We start from the raw sequence: 21,762 nt of genomic DNA, 5'->3' as shown, positions 1-21,762 counted from the left end.
CAACATGGCACATTTAAAGGTCTGTGGTGGTTTGGCATAGCTGGGACATAAGCAATGCCGGCGTAGTGATGGAAATGGAAAGGCCCTGGAGTATCCATTCATGAAGTGTTTAGGAGCAAACTACAACTTTATCCCTTGAGAATGACATGGTCTTAAGAGTGTTCTAAGTTAGGAAGCTATTATAGAAATCCTGGTATGGGAATAGAGGTGAAGAGATATTAAGGAGAGTAATGTGGGTCCAGTGAAGGGTTATTGATTTTATGGGGTCAGAAAGAATATCGAGAGTGGGAGGGGGATTAAAATGACTCCAAGCTTTCTGAGCTCAGCTACTAGGTGGATGGAGGCACCAAGAACCTTGATAGAGGGAACTTGAGGGTAAATCACTCAGTTTCAGAACTGTCGATTTTGATGTGGTGATGTTCAGGAGACACAATCAGACACGTGACTAAGGAGTCAGAAGAGCAAAGAATTTCAGCACTGCCATTTTCAGGGAAAATTATCTTTGGCAAAGTGGGCATATTTACTAAATGTTCTATGTACCTTACAAAAAAAGTGAAAGGTCAACACTTTGAAATTCAAAAAAGAATTGACTGATTGAGATATATTCTTCCTGTAATAAAGGAGTGTAAGTTTTTTTTTGATAAAAATTTATTCCTGAGTCAATAATTGAGTTTTCTAGGTCTTGCATTTAATTCTTCTTCTTAGTATTATTAATTTGCTCCACTGCATTCTCTCCTGTTTAGGTTTTAATTGTGAAGTGATAAGTTGTCTCAAGCCTACTGTAATATTTCAGAGGCAGCCTCATTGAAGAGGCCACGTTAACTCCCAGATTCACTACTAGCTGCTGATAAAATAGATTTAGCTCTTATTGGCCCACTGTACTGCCTTCACCACAGTTGTAAATGATTTTTGTAAATGTGTTTTCATTTATTCCCTAAGTCTCATACGCCCTGCTTTCCACACTTCCCTTATGTATTGAAGTTCTTCATTTTAAAATAATTTTCCCATATGTCATGGCTTGCCTTACTCAACGTTGAAACATATTCTGTCTTTTACATACTATGTAATGTCATATTACTTTAAGATGTAATACTACTTTTAGATCACTGATAGAAGTATCAAATAGAATTAGGTATATCATTAAGTCCCACAGTTGACCTTAGATTAAGATTTGATTTAGTTCTTCAGGTAACATTTCATGAATGTTATCTGTTATCATATATATCAAGAGGCTTTCTTTTTCAAGAATTTCTTGAGTGCATATTTGGTAGTCACTATGAGTCAGAATCAACTCGACCACAACCGGTTTGGTTTAGCTTGGTTTATATTACATCCTGGAGTCTTGCGGGCACAGTGGTTAAAAGCTTGGTTGCTAAAAAGGTCGGCATTTGAAATCCACATTGAAAACACCACGGGGCAGTTCTAATCTGTCTTATAGGGTCAGTCGCTACAAGTCAAAACTGAATTGATGGCAACATTTTTTTTTTTTTTGTAATACTACATCCAAGGAATTCAAGGATGGAACAAAGTAGGTTTAGAAATACCATATTAAGGTAAATTGCCAACTCTGCCAATTGTAATTTTATTGAAGTAGTCAAGTTTTTTTCATTGCTTAATTTGTTCTTTACACTAATGTTCAAATGATCAGTAAGGCCTCTTGTGCTAACTTATATTGATATTTGCATGCAATAAAAATGGTAATATCACCAATACTTCAAATATAAAACCACGTCCTATTGTAAAAACTTTACTTACTTTTATTGCAAAACAGTCCTTTAGTAGGTGTATATTATTTCGCCCGTTTTACACATGCAGATGCAAAAGACAAATCATCAGGGAAATTAACTTTAATTAAGAGATTTCAGTCATCTTTCGCAAAAGTATTTTGATGATAAAATATGTAATTTTCAGCATAGTCAAATTTTCAGAAGGATTATCTTCAAAGATAAAAACTTTGCTTGAATGTGACAAATTGAACTTAAAGTCAACACTTACATTTTCACAACACTTGATTAAAAGCTGTTAGTGCCATTGTTCTAATGGCCTCATCAATGAGGTGAGATTAGGTGAGACAGAATCTTTTAATCAATAAAACAGAATGTTGTGTTTGATAATTTTTATAACAGGAAATGGAGTTTATCCTTTCCTTGAAAAATAAGATAGAGTACCACACTTTCAATAAGATTGAACACTGTGGAAGAATTAATGATTTTTTTAAATATCATTAGTCATTTAAAGTTTAGGGCTGTGCTGCCCATTGTATTAACCACGATCGCATGTGACTCCTGAGCACTTGAAATGTGGCTGGTTGGAGCTGAAATGTGTCGTAAGTATAACATTAAAATACAAACCAAATTTTGAAGGCTTACTACGGAAGAATGTAAACCACCTCAATAATTTCTATACTGATTCTGTGATAAAATGATAGCATTTTGGATTACTGGGTTAAATATATTATTATTAATTCCAGATGTTTCCATTTTCTTTAATGTGTTATTAGGAAACTTAAAATTACAGATATGGTTCACATTTCTATTTGTCAGCACTGAGGTAGAGTTGACATTTTTAAAGAAGCTAAGCACTTATAAATTAATATGATCTCTTATTCTCAGCACCTTTGCAAATACATTTCACAAAAGGAGAAAAGTTAAGCTTATAAAATCAGATCTTAAAGGTAGTCTAGCTTTCTAAATTAATTGTTCATTTTAGTGGCCCTCTGGTGCTCATCTATTGTTTTCCCTGTCCAACTGTTTTGGTGACCTGGAAGAAGTTTAAGAGAAGATTTACCATTGGAATTGTGTCTTTCAGAATTAGAATGTGTGCGTGTCAGGTTGAGAGAAATGAAAGAATATTCTGGGAATAGATATCAGCAGTTGCAAAGATATGAAAGAGTTTTGTGTGTTGGGGGTAAACAAGGAGTTTGCAGTTTTGGGAATGCAAGGTGAATAATGTAGATGAGGAAAGGAGAGAAGAGATGAAGAAATATTTATAAATGATTAAAAATATCTATGAAAAGGTATGCACATTTTACGAATATTATTTTCATTTCTTCAGTAAAATTATAAAAAAAATTATAGGGACATGTAATTAGCAAAATTATCATTTATTTTTAAACCATTTATTAATTAACTATTGAGTAGTTGTATGCAGGGCAGTCTTCTGGTCAGGGAAACAACACTGAATTAAAAAGACAAAACTTAGTGTCCTCATGAAACTTACATTCTATTGGGGGAAGCCAACAAAAAAACAAAGAGAATATATCTATAAACCAAAAAACCAAACCTGTTGCCATTGAGTCAATTCCGACTCATGGCAACCCTATAGGACAGAGTAGAACTGCCCCATAGGGTTTCCAAGGAGTAACTGGTAGATACAAACTGCCTATCTTTTGGTTAGCCGCCAAGCTCTTAACCACTGCACCATCAGGGCTGCCCCAAATACTACATAGAAGAGTGAAAGTGCTACAAAGAAAAAAAGTAAAGCCTGGGAGGGAGGTTGCAATTTAAAACATAGTTCCAGAAACCAGTTCCTAGAATACACTTACTGAGGAGATAGTTCACTCATTACTTGCAACTTGTTCACACTCTTTTCATATTGCTTAATAGTGCTTGCTGGTTTTTTTTTGTTTTGTTTTGTTTATATGTTTTTTTTAACAGTATAATGTTTCCAGAGCAAACTGCAATAAAATCATCATGTTGTTCACGGATGGTGGAGAAGAAAGAGCCCAGGAGATATTTGCCAAATACAACAAAGATAAAAAAGTAAGTGTAATGTTAAGCAGTATTTTAAATTTAATTTTGATCTAAGGTGGCTTTGAGGAAATAGTTTTGGGGATGGCAAGGAAAGATTCTTGATTAAAACCTCTAGAGGGCTGATTATAAGGTCATAGGGATTGTGGATTATAAACCGATGGGTGAATTAGAGAATACTTAAATATAGTATCTGTATGAGATTCCAAGTATCTTGTGACTGATACATTAATAAAATAACTTAGAAAGCAGGTACTATTTGATTTGTATTCATAGATTCTAAATAATAAATGTTATAGGAAGAGGCCAGAAGAGAATGGAAAAATAAAAGCAATTTAAGATTTTCTAGGATAAATTCATTATATCATTTAATTATTAAAGATCCTAGTAATGATAACTCAAAAAACTCCCTACTGCTATTTTCAGAGTTACAAGTAAAGCAATTCACAACAACAAATAAAATGAATCCTTATTTGAAAATGGATTCCTTTCAAAAAAGGATTTAATACAAATCTTTTTACGGGAAAAACATAAAAATATATGCTATTTAATAAGCAGTGAAAATTGTGAAGATCAGTGTTTTGTATTTTGTATACAGGTGGTCCCCAACTCACAATGCATTCGAGTTATAACCGGCAGTTTTTTGTTTGTTTTTTCCTGTCTTATCGTTAGTCATATGTACTACATACAATGTTAAAATATATACGTAAGTTTATATGCAATGTTTCTAAGCCCTAAAGACAAATAAAGATCAGATGTATAAGGATACTGATAATAACCTTTAAAAAAGCAACCATAATGAAAACTGAAAACAAAAAAAAGGTATTTGACTCACTTCAGAATCGACTTATGACAGAGTCGTTGAAATGGGCCCTCGTCGTTAGTCAGAGACTACCTGTGTATTTGTCTCAATGTTCGCTTTACTGTGGGAGGGAAGTACTGTAGAGGGACGTAACTATTTTGAAAGCTCACCCATGTAGCTGAACCTGCTGACAATGTGGGGAATATCAGCTTCAGTCAGTACTATAACTAATTTTTCTAGCAGTCCTACCATCTGCTTATTTCAATTTTCTGACTGACTATCTGCACTTTAGGAGGGGATAATGATTCCCAACCAGAGTTTCCTAAAACGTTTGGAAAAAAAAAAAAAAAAACCAAACCCATTGCGGTGGAGTCGATTCTGACACATAGGAACCCTACAGGACAGAGTAGAACTGCCCCATAAGGTATCCAAGGACCCAATGGTGGATTCGAATCACTGACCTTTTGGTTAGCAGCCATAGCTCTTCGCCACAATGGCCGCCAGGGTATACAAAATGTTAGGGATCCACAAAATAGCAGTTAGAATAATGTATCAATATTGGTTCCTCAATTATAACAAATATGCCACTCTAATGTAAGATGTTAATAGTAGGAGAAATAGCCTGCAAGGGAAAGAGGAGGTATATGTGAACTCTCTGTACTTTCTGTGAAGTTTTTCTGTAAACCAAGAACTGGTCTAAAAAAATAAAGTGTATTAAAAATAGTAATGAGGTAAATAAGTTTCTCTGTATTTCAGAAACTCCAGTAGGAATTTTACATTTATCTACAAGAATACTGTACAGGGTAAAATTCCAGCTTGATTTGCTTTTGAATTGAATTTTTATGGTTTAGAGAGGTAGAGCCTGTTGCTACCTCCGATGGATTGGTTTATATATATTCACAGAATTTTAAAAAAGAGAGAAAAATTATTAATTAATATATTCAAATGGCAGAAAAATATTGTGGATAATGGGGGACAGTGTTGTTGAAAATTTTTTGGAAGACTTCAAAACACTCTTAGGTGCTTTTACTTGAAAATTGACAAAGAATTGAAAATGTATTAATGCATATAATTTCATAATAATTGTACATCTTTTTAATACTCAACATCTTTGAATATTGCATGTGACATGTTTTTCTTTTTTTTAAAGTTTTTTTTTTTAATACGTGGTCATTTTTAATGGTAATTTTTAAGATGTTGATAACTGGTATGTACTGTTAGTAGACTGAGAATTCTTTCAAGCAATGATAACTTCATTCTATAAAGATTTCTGACAAAGAAATCCAAGAACCAAAATTAATGAAAAGATACATTAATCTAATATATAATCTACATTACTTACCGTCTTTAGTAACTGCTATTTATTGTTGAAAATTCAGCACAGTCATGACCACCTAGAGGCTGTTTCAGACTCCCAGACTAGAGGCTGTTCCAGACCCCAGGCTTGTTTAGATGCTTGGCTTCAGATTTCATAGCACACTGTACACAGCTGTATATGGTATTAGCACTGTATTCTACCCATGGAATAATATCTCATCTGCTCCCTTTCTGGATTACAAATCTACCAGACTGGGCCTGTGTCTTGTTTCACTTTGAATGGTAGTCATCCAGCTGGAGCACAAACTCATAGATAATTCTCAATATATGACAATAAAATAAACTGGGAATGTCTAACCGAAGTTGAAAGCATGAGTTCTGTTAAAGGGCAAATTCATAAGTATAAACCATAATAAGGGCAAGGCACGTTCAGGTTATTCACATATACTGAATAATATAACATTGCCATGTTTTGAAGAACTCAAATATAACAAAATAAACAAAATTTAATGGAAAACTGTATTGTATTGGTATAATACAATTCATTTATCTCAAAATGCTACTGAATTATTCTTACTCTGATCATTTGGGAGAGATGTTTTAGCATCTTATACTTAGTGATAATTTAAGTATATTTTTATGATAGAAGTATGTAAGTGCAAGTTCCTACTTATAACATTTTTTAAATTATCTTCTCCTTTGTTGTGACATCATCCAAACCATTAGAAATCTTGTTCATTGCAGAATACTTTTCTTCAAAAAGAAAGAATTACTTAAGCAAATATGGCAATGAGTTTTACAATTCTGTAATAGAATTTGTGCCTAAGATATATCTTGGTTCTAAAAGCAGTATGTAGGTTTTTTAAAATAATATAAATATGTAATAACATAAGCAGTTTTCATCAAATTTTTTCTTCCAAAGGGCTCTCAGTCTGGAATTAACAGAGCAGCATTTTTCCTGGGCATATCATTTTTTGTTTGTTCGTTGGTTTTTGCTTATTTTTCAGCAATAAAAGAGGTTTTATGTCATAAAGAAAGCAAGTGCAGTCTCCCCTCTGTTTTCACAAATTTATCAATTGATTGAATCGATAAAGAACTTTGGTTTGAAGCTCTTTTTTTCCTATGGCTGTGTCCTAAAAATGTCCAATTTAAATATTATTTTCTTGAAACATAATTTCTCATCCCAGGTACCTTTTACAGCAGCTCTACTTTTTAAACAAAGATTGCTTTTTATGACATGATTAACGACATAAAAAATGATTCATGTCACATTCACTTTCATAAAACTGATGAATCTGCTTCAACAGTCCTGCTGTTTATCTGTTTACCTGTTTGCATTTGACTGTTTTGCTTTAAGGACACATACTTTTGTAAGTACACTCACCCTTTATTAATGAATGCCAAGGCAACTTTGAAAATTAAGTTGTTAACATTTAGTTTCTGTGACGTTTTAGTAAATCTCATTGTATCTAAATTAAAAATTAACAAGTTTTTGGAACTAGGTACTGTGACTTTTATGCATACATACATATATACATCTTTGTTTTAAGATGGAGAAGCTCGAGCATTATTACCATATTTTTACACAAATAACGCACACCCTCTACTTGGGTTTGCCAACTGCGCCTTCCTACCACAAGGTATTTTCATAGGCACTACTATGATGATTTTTTTTACATGTGCATATGGTATGGACATGTATGCACTATATAAATATTATGTATGTGTACACTAGATATGTTTTTAACAGTCTTTAGATATGGCTTCAAATGCATGTGAGTGGATTAAAGAACCCCTTCTAACTTCCTCCTCCATTTTAGATTCCTCTGCCTTCTACTCACCCATCCTCTCTGGAATGTTCGCCACCCAAAGCACTTATATATAAGGTAGTCATGTATCTTTGTATCTTTGTCACCTAACATTTATTCAAAATGTATATGACAGACCAGTTCCATACCTGCAAAATTAATATGTCACATAATAAATTTATCAACTTAGAATTTCATATTTCACTACACACACAAAACATTATCATTCAAATGGCCAGGGTATAAAAATGAAATTTGATAAATTTAGTAAAATATGAACTTTCTGTATTGTTGAAAGTCCTATAAAAAAAAATTTGATTGAAATCAGATATACATCTGATTTGTGAGGATGGTGCAGGACCGTGAAGTGTTTAGTTCTGTGGTACATAAGATCACTATGAGGCAGAACTGACTTGATAGCACCTACCAACAACAACAACATACATTCGATCTGATTAACAGACATGCTCCTTAAAAAAGCTCAGTGTAGCCTACAAATATCAAAATTTACAAAGTTATAAAGAAAGTTTGGTGGGCTTTTTAAAAAAAAACCTTGAAACTACTTGTGGAATAATACATTTTTTCCCCCAAGCCTGTTGCTTGGCTTTAATGTGGTTGCTGAATAATTCATTTCCATTCATTTTTCATCCCAATGACATCAGAAATCATTCAGAGCAGCCCAGGTAGGTGCGATGAGGTACATCCGGAGAGCTGATGAATGAGGCTGCAGATATACAGCCCAATTTAATGAGGCCGAAAGGTTTGAGAATTTGAACAGAATGTTTGGGTTCTTTTGTGAAATGTATTACTCGTGGGAATTAATCTACCTGATTATAGATAGGTATAGCTTTAAAACTGAATCAATGTTAATCTCACACAGCTGTTCCAAATTAAAATACATTAACTTTCTAATCCTTACCTGCAGCAATGCGACTCCTTAGGGTTCATCCATGTGTAGGAGACCTCCTTAAAAATGGTGCCAAAACTAAAATGAACTCTAAGATAGAGTCCAAACAAATGAATAAAGGAAAGTAAAACCAGATACAGAGTTGAAAGATAATTCCCAGGGCCTGCAAAATTAAAGATATTTGATTTTCTGTAAAATAGCAAAGGAATTGGTTAGCAATACACACTTAAAGTTGTCTAGCCAGCTAGGAAGTAGTTCTCTGATTCTTAGCTTAATTCTCAGAATTAGTAATAATACTAAAAGAAGAGTCATTCAAAATCAATAAAATGAAAATTCCAAAATACAAGTAAATTGAATGAGAAGAACAAATGGGAAAAAAGCATATAATAGGTGTGGATTAATTTTCAAAGGAAAGACTGCATAGCAAAAACTATAATCACCCGACAATAAATGCAGTATTTTTTAAATTCTTTTAAAAATGATTGACAAAGCCTCTCCTGTTTTGCTATCAAATCCAAAGTAAAGAAAAATAATCTACAGCCTATAAAAATCTAGAACAAGTCACAAATTGTTGAATATGCATATGTGTTTTACATAGCTGGAGTGAAAATTGTCAATTAAATTTTTAACAGATGGTAGGGGGAATAATTTATTGCCTTTGCTACTGTCTTTATGACTGACTTTTCCATCAGGCAAGAATGTAGCCTTTGGAAGGAATCTTCAAATATATGATAATGAAGGGCTCTATCCATATTCAGCCTTGTAAAATATTCAAAACACTTTAAGTAATGCACAGATCCTAGAAAGTTTTATTTTAGATATTGTGGCACTTTCAAAAATTGTTAAAATAGATTTTCACTTTTAGAATAGAAGCTATACATTTGTTCATGAAAAAACAAATACATTGTTTATGCTGGAGATACTGTATAGCTGGAAATGGTAGCTACAATATAACATTGTCCCTGTCAAAAAAGATACTGTTTAAAAGACATGTGTGTCCTTGTTTCTAACAGCATCCATTTACATTTCTTTCTCTTAGAATAAAAATAGTGTTGAAGGTTAATTCCCAAAACTAAGGATAATCTTATCACATACATTTTCTTCAGGTTTGAGTAATATTATTTCCATAGATTTTACAGAGTTCTTACTTGAATATATAAAACAAATCTAATGAAAAATGAGGTTAAATATACTGAGCACAAGCTACATAACATGACATGAGCTTTAGAGTCCAGAAAATGCAATTGAAATAATCTCTAGGTGGAATTGTACCACCTAGAATTGAGATTGTTCATTGTTTCTGTTAAAACATTATTCCGGAAAGGCTCTCCATTGTGATTTCTCTATGGCTGATGTCTTCTCAAATTAAGGACTTTGTTTATAGTGTATCTTTACATAGGGGCCTTCCCCACGTATCCTTTTTAAAGTTATGCCCCTTCCACAGACATTTTCTTCATCATTCTCTATTTATACATTTTAAGAACCAACAGCTAACATCATTCTAAATGCAGCCTGAAAGCATTCCACTTGAGAATGGGAACCAGACAAGGGTGCCCTTTATCACCACTCTTATTCAACATTGTGCTGTAGGACCTAGTCAGAGCAGTAGGGCAAGAAAAAGAAATAAAGGGCATCCAAATTGGTAAGGAAGAAGTAAAAGTAATCCTACCACAGATAATATGATCTTATACACAAAAAACCCCAAACAGTCTACAAGAAAACCACTGGAATAATAGAAAATTTCAGCAAAGTATCAGGATGCAAGGTAAATATACAAAAATCAATTGGATTCCTCTACACTAACAAAGAGGAATTTGAAAAGGAAATCGCCATGTCAATACCATTTACAGTTACCCCCAAGAATATAAATTATTTAGGAATAAACCTAACCAGAGACATAAAAGACCTATACAAAGAAAACTATAAGACACTACCGTAAGAAACCAAAAGAGACCTACATAAGTGGAAAAATATGCCATGCTTATGAATAGGAAGACTCAATATTTTGAAAATGTTAGCTCTACCCAAAGTAATCTATAGATAAAATGCAATCCTGATCCAAATTCCAATGGCATTTTTTAGTGAGATGGAGAAACAAATCATCAACTTCATATGGAAAAGGAAGACACCCTGCATAACTAAAGCCTTACTGAAGAAGAAGAACAAAGTGGGAGGCCTCATTCTACCTGATTTTAGAACCTATTACACTGCCAAGGTAGTCAGAACCGCCTGGTACTGGTACAACAACAGATACATAGACCAATGGAACAGAATTGAGAATCCAGACGTAAATTCATCCATCTATGAGAAGCTGATATTTGACAAAGGCCCAAGGTCTGTTAAATGGGGAAAAGGCAGCCTCTATAACAAATGGTGCTGGCATAACTGGGTATCCATCTGCAAAAAAATGGAACAAGACCCATACCTCACACCATGTACAAAAACAAATTCAAAATGGATCAAAGACCTAAATATAAAATCTAAAATGAAAAGTGGAAGAAAAGATAGTGACAATGCTAGGAGTCCTAATACATTGGCATAAATAGCATATAAACCGTATCTAACAATGCACAAATACCAAAAGAGAAACTAGATAAATGAGAGCTCCTAAAAATCAAACACTTATGCTCATCCAAAGACTTCACCCAAAGAGTAAAAAGAGAACCTACAGACTGGGAAAAAAATTTTAGCTTTGACATATCCAATAAGTGTCTCATCTCAAAAATCAACAACATACTGCAACATCTCAATGACAAAAAGACAAATAACCCAATTAAAAAATGGGCAAAGGATATGAACAGATACTTCACCAAAGAAGACATTCAGGCAGCTAACAGATACATGAGGAAATGCTCATGATCATTAGCCATTAGTGAAAGGCAAATCAAAACTACAGTGAGATACAATCTCACCCCAACAAGGCTGGCAACTAACCTAAAAAACACAACATAATAAATGCTGGAGAGGCAGTGGAGAGACTAGAACACTTATGCCCTGCTGGTGGGAATGTAAAATGGCAGAACCTCTTTGGAAAAGATTTGGTGCTTTCTTGAAAAGCTAGAAATAAAAGTACTGCATGATCCAGCAATCTCACTTCTTGGAATATATCCTAGAGAAATAAGAGCTGTTACACAAATAGATATATGCACACCCATGTTCATTGCAGCATTGTTCACAATAGCGAAAAGATGGAAACAACCTAAGTGCCCATCAACGGATGGATAAATAAATTGTGGTACATACACACAATGGAATACTATGCAAAGATAAAGAACAATGATGAATCCACAAAACATCTCACAACATGGATGAATCTGCAGGGCATTATGCTGAGTGAAATTAGTCAGCCGCAAAAGGACAAATACTCTATTAGACCACTATTATAAGAACTCAAGATAAGTTTAAACACAAAAGAAAGCATTCTTTGATGGTTACGAGGGCAGGGAGGAAGAGGCAGGGAAATTCACTAACTAGATAGTAGACAAGGATCATCTTCAGTGAAGGGAAGGACAACACACAATACAGGGAAAGTCGGCACAACTGGACCAAAGCAAAAGCTAAGAAGTTTCCTGAACACACCCAAACACTTCGAGGGACAGATTGACTGGAATGCGCTCTGGGGACCATGGTTTCAGGGAATATCTGGATCAATTGGCATAGCAAAGTTTATTAAGGAAATGTTCTGCATCCCACTTTGGTGAGTGGTGTCTGGGGCCTTAAAAGCTTACAGATGACCATCTAGGATGCATCAATTGGTCCCAACCCAGCTGGAGTAAAGGAGAATGAAGAACACCAAAGACACAAGGAAAATATTAGCCCAGAAACAAAAGGTCCACATAAACCAGAGACCCCAAGAGCCTGAGACCAGAAGAACTAGATGGTGCCCAGCTACCACCAATGATGGGGTACACATCAGAGAGTCCCCGGAAGGAGTGGGAGAAAAGTGGGGTGCAGAACTCAAATTCACGTAAATAGACCAGACTAAATGGCCTGACAGAGACTGGAGTAATCCCCGAAACTAAAACTATTCCTGAAGGCCACTCTTCAGAAAAAGATTACACAGGAGTATAAAATAAAAAATAATACTCATGAGGAGTGTGCTTCTTGGTTCAGTTAGGCACACAAGACCAAATGAGCAGCTGTCTGGAGGTGGAATGTGAAGGCAGGAAGGGACAGGAGCTGGTTGAACGGACACAGGAAACTTGGGGTGGAAAGAAGGAGTGTGCTGTCACATTGTGGGGATTGCAACTAATGTCACAAAACAATATGTGTATAAATTTTGTCTGAGAAATTAAGTTGTAAACTTTCACCCAAAGCACAATTAAAAAAAAAAAAATTCATACAGCTAGCGAGTGTCAGAGTCAAGGATTTACTGATCTACAGTCCAAATTTCATAACCTCACCAACTAAAATTGAAACATGCTTGGCTTGTATGCTTCTCTTACCATGAGGCAGCCCTGTGGCTAGGCCAACCATCGCTTGCCCACCTAAAAGCTGTCTCCCTGGTCAGATGGCAAACCTTAACCCCCAAGGGCCATGAGCCTCAGAGCCTGAACAGGTCAAGATGAATTAAACTAAGTTGTCAAAACTTTGCAAATTGCAAGTACCTTTTCATAGTGTTGAGCTTTGTAAAATAAATGAAGTGTGAAAGGTGAGTTTGGACTTTTTTATTTATTTCATAATGCTGTAAAACTAGAGATGTGGGTTATTCAAATGCTCTGGATTCTGGTATATTTGTGAATTGTGGAAACCAGAACAGAATTTTCTCCTAAAATATTCAATCCTACCCAGTATTTTTATAGGCTTAATGCCAAAAATCTTAGTGCACAGAGTAAATTAACAAAACCCATCTCTGACATCATTTTTCTAACATGTTTCGATAGCTGAAGTTTTTATTTTAGTTTTATTGGCTTCCTTTCTTCATAGCCCATTTCCATTATTCTTTGGAGATTTGCCTATTGTAAATTAAACTTGAACTCTGGGTAACTGATAATTGTTGAAGTGATAGTTTCCAGTAACTGGGTTTTGCTGGTAAACAAGAAATTCCTATGGTTTTTTAAAATAGGCTGACCTCGTGGCTTTGGAAAACTCTTAACTGAAAACAAGCATTTTAGGCTTCAAAAAACAAAACAAAACAAAAAACAGATTAGCAGAAGTCAAGAACTATAGGGTATATTCATAAATCAGTGGTGTATTGTAAACCACAAATCAGTAGTAGATTTTAAGTAACCGAATTTACTGTTAAGTTTCTCTCTGATCAAGTAGGCCAGGCTTGAAATATAGACTTGGAATTATTGAAATTATAGTATTCTGTTTAGAGATGTCATTTAAAAATTAAGGAAAATAATTTTTTGAAACAACTAAAGGCAAAATTATGTACATTCACAACTGACAGTAAAGCCCAGTTTTTATTTAAGTTTAATTTTGTTAAATCTGTTCCCAAATTATCAGTGCGTCTATGAAAATGCTTATATAACAGCTTGAGTCAAGAAGAGTTGAGAATTTTTTTTCGTTCTCTAAAGCAGTACCCAAATGGTATGAATATATTAACTATTCTTTGCCAGCAATAGTTTGTTCAACTCTATTGGGAAAGCCTGTTAATATAAAAAGATTAAGAATTTACTCTGCTATAAGTATAATGAAACTTCCCACATATTATAATTGACTGATTTGTATGTCAGATGACTCCAAAAACTTGGCTTAGATCCCTCTGGTGTGAAGAACAGAGCATTCATTTGGCTACACACTTTTTTTTAATCTAATAAATATTTTCATTTACATGCCAGGCACTGAGGACAATGCTAAATGCTAGGTAGTGTGCATTATTGGAACTGTTTTTGGCAACTTTGTATTCAATACCAGCTTCCCACATTATTCTTGTGTTAAGGCCTGGGTTCCCACATTATGAAAATTTTTTTTGTCAACACCATTTATGGTGGTATATATCTCCTGTATGACCCTACAATGAAAATTTTATGAAAGCAAACATTTTGAAACATGAGCCTATCTAAAATTATGCAGATTAGTTGGAGACCATGTAGCAAATGTTCTAGAACACTTCACCCAGAACAGAAAGTTTTCAGTGTGCATTTGTTACATGATTCTAGGGTTGCAATTATAAAAGTACAATTTACCATGGATGAGGTAAATTTTCCTCTATAAGAATTGACTTTGCCTTGATTCATAGACATGGTTTAACTAAGTGATTTGCTTGAGACTTTAAATTAAATGTTTAACTTGTTAACCATGCATTGAGTTTTTAGAGTTATTCTGTGTGTTATTTGTTTTTATGTAGGACCTTGCGAATATACTCATAAGAATAGAACAACTCTTAAAATATGTCATATTTGGGCATGTAGTTTACCTTAAATGTAAAATTGTGCATATTTCAAGGAATCATTGTATTTTTCATTTTCTTAATAGTTTAACGAGACTAAATCTAGAGCAGGGAGAAATATCAGGAGGTGGTGGTAGGCAGAAATCACCTAGGTATTCATCATTTCTCTGGATTCTGGCATCTGAAATTTTAGAGTTAGTTCATTAACTGTTCCACAGGGTGGCAGTAATATAGTATAAAATAAAGAAAAAAAATTTTTTTTTTTTTTTAGGAGGGATGGAACCATCTACAAGGGCAACTGGAAAGTGTGTCCAAAAATCTTCAGTTCCACCAATTCATTATTTACATGCTCTATAAGATACGTGATGCAAACTCTTTATGAAATTGATAAAGTTAAAATTATGATTACATAAATAGCTAAAAAATTTAAAGTCAAGTCAAATAAATTTTTTTTTTTATATGGCATCCAGGATTTAAATTTTTTTGTGTTCATTTTTCATTGTCATAGAAAGAATTAGAAAAATGCATGGGGTTACGTTGAACTTTTTCTCTATTTATTTGTATACAATCATTTTGGAAAACGCTGAGATAATTTTTCATTAAATTAGCATTAAATATTTCTAAGCAAAAAATAAACATCCTAGAAATAGAAAGATTTTGTAAATATTGTAAAGGTAAGGCAGTGTCAGTGTTATTTTTTTAAAAAAGGCTGTATTTGTAATTCCTAAGATTTTAGTAACTGTTGGGAAGAAAAGTGCAGAAAATAATATCTTTGAACATTTCTACCTTAATACAAATGAAAACTGAAGAAAGGGGAGTAAATTATACGTTTGTAATGTGTCAATAATTCAGTCAGTAAATACAGCTTATGTTCAAATAGCCGAAGACCTGTGTACAAAAATGAACAGAGAGGGGCAAAAAAAAGAATCCATTTAGAGTGCTTAAAAATTTTATACAATTATAATTAAAAGTGTCAGAATGTGCACTTCCACACTAAACCTTAATTTTACATCCTCTAAGGGCTCCAGGCTGGCAAATACACGGGAGTTAGGCAAAACTTTTGTAATAAAAACAAATAAAGCAACAAGCTGTTTTGACTGGTATGTTTTTAGCTGAGTTAAGTTGGACTATTTGATGAATAACATCAGTCAAAATAATCACACGGCGTGTCTCTAAGTATAGCCTGTATGTTATTAGAAATGCTTGCCTTCCGGAAACAGAGATATAATAATTCATTTAGTTTTTTTCATTTATTTCTTTTTATTGAAAATTGTTATACAGGAAAGTATTTTGTTAGAAAAATGTAGTAGTAACAGGAACAACTAGACAGTGCTTGAAAATTTTAGAAGTGTTTTCAAATTTTCATTATGGAGGAGATCCCCCAAGTGCTTTCTGGAGCATCTGGATTTTCTTCTCTGCCCTAAATTCACATGACAATTGTTTAAGGTATTGCATGTAAATTGAATTATCAGTCAGGGTGGCCAATTTGCTTATAAAAATTTTTCCATTTAGTAGTAAGCTCAACTGTGTAAGCTGTAACATTATATTGAAATATACAGCCAGCCCCCAAGATAACCCAACTGACAAATGAAAGAGAATGAAACCATTGCAATTTTGAGGGGAATTTCTGGAGAGAGAGAGAAGAAGAAGGAGAAAGAAATATTGAACAGATAGAGAAGAGTCACCAACTTCTATTAACCTAGTATAATCACATATCATTACAGTTTGCGCTGATTAAAACTAAAATGTATCCACCAAATGGCTTTTTATATACAGGTTAAGGCAGCCCTGGACAACTTACGGGTGACTTACACATAACCTCTTTACCATGAGACAGCAGCATTCCCGATGTACATTTTGGGGGCAGAGATTGTCATGACGTGATCTGTGTGGCCAAGACTAGTGAAAGAACAGAGAACAGATGTGAAGTCTCTTTTGAGAGTTCTGCTCTGGAGTCATGCGCAAAAGATAAAACAGACGAAGCAATTAGAAAACATCAATTTAAATAGTCAATCAACATGAATTATGGAAAAGCTCTTAACAGAGTTCATATTTCAATAATGTCATAAGCCAGAATTTGCAATCATGGAAAAGTGATATTCTGCATGTTTATCTGTGGAAAAAGCTTGAATTATAAACTTTGAACCTTGGTTTATTGGTTTACTTAGGTTATTCAAAAATCAATATGTTAAATGCCTATTTTAATTATTTTTCTTTCAATTGAATTTATCTTACATACTTTTACACTATTATTTAAATGTAATGGCTACCAGTAAATACTTAAATTACTACAATTTTAAAAACATCTCATTTGAAATAAAAGATTCTGTCATATTGTTTGGGAACCCTGCTGGTGTAGTGGTTGAGAGCTACGGCTGCTAACCAAAAGGTCAGCAGTTCGAATCCACCAGGTGGTCTTTGGAAACCGTATGTGACAGTTCTGCTCTGTCCTTTAGTGTTGCTATGAATCGGAATAGACTTGACGGCATTGGGTTTTTAATGGGTCATATTGTTTACTGTTTAAAGTAAATTACTATTTGCATACTTGATAACATATTAAAAACAGTAATGTTTTGATTCAGCGAGGTGAGGTTCAATTAGAAATAAAAGATCTCGATTGCCACTAATGAAACCTTCGTCATAATTCTGCTTAAGGATTGGGATATGGCATAAGGCACCCAAGTGCTAATTTTGCAACTGGAGGCCTCCTGTGTTTAGAATTGGCCAAGAGATTTCTGTTTGGAGCTTTCCAAATTTTTTTTGCTAGACTCAATTTTTCTTAGCATATTAATCAAACTGAAAAACATGCTTTTAAAATGTTAGCTATTGTACTTTGCCATTCAATGAAATTTTTTTCAGGCTAACACATACGTATTGTTCACTTCACCCAGGTACGCGTATTCACATTTTCAGTCGGTCAACATAATTATGACAGAGGACCTATTCAGTGGATGGCTTGTGAAAATAAAGGTAACGGGTCTGTTTTCTTGGCCAGATCTTATTAGAAGAAAAAATATTGTGATAGCTGTAGTTAGGTCTATGTATTATAATTGAAAATAATTTAAATTTATTGCTAACTTTTATAGGAATTGAGGCAAGAATACAATTCTGAATGTTTTATATAGAGGAAGCACATGCATACAACAAACTTTGACATTAATGGTATACAAAAAACTCAGATGTTTGATCATACTATTGCATATTTTAAATGGAAATACTTAGTTACACTTAATGATACTTATAATATCAAATATAATCTTACATAAAAATTAGGAATGAGAAATGTGTGCATTTTGTAAAATTAAGATGTAAGAGAGTGTGACATGTACATTTTTCTCTGAGTGGCTCTTTTTTTTTTTAATTCTCACACATGCTGAAATAATTCGGATTTTGTTCAGTAAGCCCATATTTCCCTTGTACTCAGAATAAAAGATGTTATTTGAAAAATAAAATGTGATTGCATTGCAACAAAATCAACCTGAATTTACTCTGAGGATTATATCTAGGCAAATATTTTTACATAAATAATAATCATCAGATACCTATCAACTATACATGTTTATTAATTTCTCCAATGATAAATGTATCTTTAATGACTGCAGGTTCCCTGCTGCTTTGCAAAATTACATTTATTTTATACTACTCTAAGATATATAGCACAATTCTCAGAAAACCTTGCATTGTGAATATACACTAATTAAACATTTTCTAGTTTTACTAATAGTTTTGATAATTTAATGTTTGTCTCAGAAATTAAAATGCTCTTTTCTCCTACAAAGACGTAAAATAATTTTGTGGCCTGCTATAATAATTAATGTAATAAAAAAATTTATGTATATTTCAGGTTATTATTATGAAATCCCTTCCATTGGAGCTATAAGAATCAATACTCAGGTATAGATATTTAAAATTTCTTTAGATTATTTTCCAAGAATAGGTGATAGTTTCCTGTATTAAATGTTAAAATATGCATAATATGTAGACAATAGGTGAGAATGAAGAAAGGTCTGTAATACTACATTTTTGTTAAAATACTTGACCATCATAATAATGTATTGGTTGTTATTTCATTGACATTCCAAGTGTTTTCAAAAATCCAAAACTCAGGTAAACAAAAAAAATAAGCATATGGTTATTCTTGGATGACAAACACACCACAGAAAACAAACAATGAATTTTACTAACAATCTCATCTCGTGTAATTTGAACTTGGTTCTAGTGCAGATCGTTTAAGTGAGTTTCTTCAAGTTGTGGGAACAATATAGACAAAGAAACAATAATTATGTAGGATCCCAGCCAGCACTTAGGTATATCCTAAAATAACCCCTGTAAATCCACTTACTTGATAAAAATAAAGCTACAACTAGGAGATGTGTTTTCTACAACCATTTGTTTGAAAACATGCTTGTTAAGTAATTAATTTTAAATATTCATAAATTACTGTTTAAAACCATTGCTGATTTTAAAACATAACTGATAATCAACAAAACAGACTAAGTCAAAATTTAATATAAATAGCATTGCATTTGCGGAAATGAATAGCAAATACACTAAATGTTGCAATGGAACAGCAGCTGCATTTGAGCCTGGTGTCAAGATTTGGCACAGTGCTTCATTTAGTTTTTGATATGTTTAAGTATAGTTTGAATTTCAGCCAACAGTCTGTGATGTGAAAACAAGCATGTGGCTGCTTTATTATTTCAAATTTGTGCAATTCCACCAGTAAATCAGAAAGCCTCAAATAGTTTAGATTAACATAAAACAATTCACAGGGAACATATTTTACTTATCATTGGCTGTACCTCAGAAAGAGAATGTACTGATTGTTACTAGAAAAAACAGGAGTAGATTCGTTGCATAATAAGATAAGTTAAATACTGTTGATTCAAAGTATGTAGACATTCCATTTATAGAGTGTGCAAAGTTAGAATTAAATGATGAGATACTCTTAATAATTTTGATTCCACATTCATTTTTAACTCTAGATTTTGTTCCTCTGTGGAGATTTTTTTTTTAAACACAATATTCCTAGTATTCAACCACTTAGTATTTTTTTTCTCTATAGGAATATTTGGATGTTCTGGGAAGACCAATGGTTTTAGCAGGAGACAAAGCTAAGCAAGTCCAGTGGACAAACGTGTATCTGGATGCATTGGTAAGATGTTGGGCTGTTTAACCAACTATATTTAAATTTTCCTAAAATTTCTTTTATCAACGCCTTCTCTATCAGAATTCAGATAATTTACATAAAAAATCTAACTCATATGGAGGAGGGAACCACAAGCATAAAGTGTTATTTTCAGGTGGATCCACTGAGAATGTACAATTTAAACCTAGACTTTTCGAACTAGAATCTTGAATTGATGAGCATTTTAGTAATTTTTTGAATTTCTAATGGTTTTTTGGGTTTTTAATGCAGCAAATACATAATGCTGAAAATCACCTGGACAAATTAGAAGCTATTACTAAAGATGCTCAATAAGAATTCAGAAGAAAGTATTTTTGAAGTGCACTTTAGCTAACAGAAAGGTTTATGGCTTCAACAAATGTAACCAAACCCACTAAATCTTAGAAGTACCTGCAAAATTTTACCCTTCCCCCAAATCATCATAAACCTAGTTGTTTCTTTGTATGTAATCTACTTGGTTACTTGAGATTCAGACTCAGACACATTCATGGAAATATGCCATTGAGGCAATCAAAACTGTCACGAAATAACAAAAGCATATTAATTTGTCCTTTTTACAATTGTCATTTTAGTGCAAGTATTTCATCATATGCAAAACAGCGACTCTCAAAGGGCGGGGAGGAGGAGGGGATGATTTTGTCCTCAGGTTACATTTGACAACGCCTGGAGATGTTTTTGATTGTCATGATTGGGATAGTATTCTACTTACAACCAGTGAGACTTACACAGTAAAACATCATATAAAGCACAAGACGCACACAAATGTCAAGAGAGCCAAGGCTGAGAAACTTTGTTTTAATACTTTTACCTTCATAATATGAATGTTTATAAATAGAATTATCATACTTCAGATTTATTTATATGCTTAACTTAATGACAGGACTTTATTAATGCTTTTACTAATATAATATATTAGAGAAAATAAAAAAATAAGCCATGAAAAGTAAATGCTGATTCAATAACCCTTTTTCCTACTTGGAGTTCAATTATATGCTGATATTACTTTTCTAACTGCAACGATGAACCCAAAGGGCAAAATGCAATCCATTTAGAATTACTTATCATTGGACTCTTGTAAAATAAACAAATAAAGGAAGTCAGAAGAAAAATAGAAACTATTAACAGCAGCTTTGCATGCTAAGAAAGATAAAGTGAAGCTTGCTTACCTCAAGCCTGAGCTAAAATTACTGTCCAGTGTTCCTTCTTGACATCACATATTTACTTAAGGTCGCATGGTCATCTAAAGCTATGGTCAGTGTTTCAATTTTTTCAAATCCATCACAGAACAGTGTATGACATGGAGAAGTCAGTTATTATGTCCTGTTGTATTTCCTATGACCAGAAGTTCATTAGCCAGCATGTCTGCATTGCTGGTAAAGTGCTTACTGATAGCACAAATGACACGGGGAGGAAACTGTGGTTCTAAACGTGCTGTTCTACAAGCTGAAACCAATTTGAAAAAAGAAAAAATGGGACTCAAGAACTGACTATTCAATGGACACATAAAGCATTTTTTTTCCTGACTTGGGAATGATATGTTACTATTACACATTTTAGTCATTTGTTTAATAAATTTTAATAATTTACATAGAAGATTCAAAATGCTTGTTAGTCAAATCGATAGTTATATTAACAAGGAAAAAACAAAAAATAA

The 21,762-nt window shown here is 33.3% G+C and overlaps 1 protein-coding gene across 1 annotated transcript in view; it reads left to right on the top strand.

Annotated features, from left to right (window-relative positions):
• CACNA2D1 (calcium voltage-gated channel auxiliary subunit alpha2delta 1) overlaps window positions 1-21,762 on the top strand; it is a 543,509-nt gene that overhangs the window by 447,262 nt on the left and 74,485 nt on the right. Inside the window, exons 12-15 of the mRNA XM_064289931.1 lie at window positions 3,657-3,761; window positions 17,812-17,890; window positions 18,765-18,814; window positions 19,986-20,075. Coding sequence (XP_064146001.1) covers window positions 3,657-3,761; window positions 17,812-17,890; window positions 18,765-18,814; window positions 19,986-20,075 — 324 coding nt within the window. The remainder of the gene's footprint in view (window positions 1-3,656; window positions 3,762-17,811; window positions 17,891-18,764; window positions 18,815-19,985; window positions 20,076-21,762) is intronic.

The sequence above is a fragment of the Loxodonta africana genome, chromosome 8, assembly GCF_030014295.1.
Source record: "Loxodonta africana isolate mLoxAfr1 chromosome 8, mLoxAfr1.hap2, whole genome shotgun sequence".
Taxonomy (NCBI): domain Eukaryota; kingdom Metazoa; phylum Chordata; class Mammalia; order Proboscidea; family Elephantidae; genus Loxodonta; species Loxodonta africana.
This window is presented reverse-complemented; position numbering and strand designations above follow the sequence as displayed.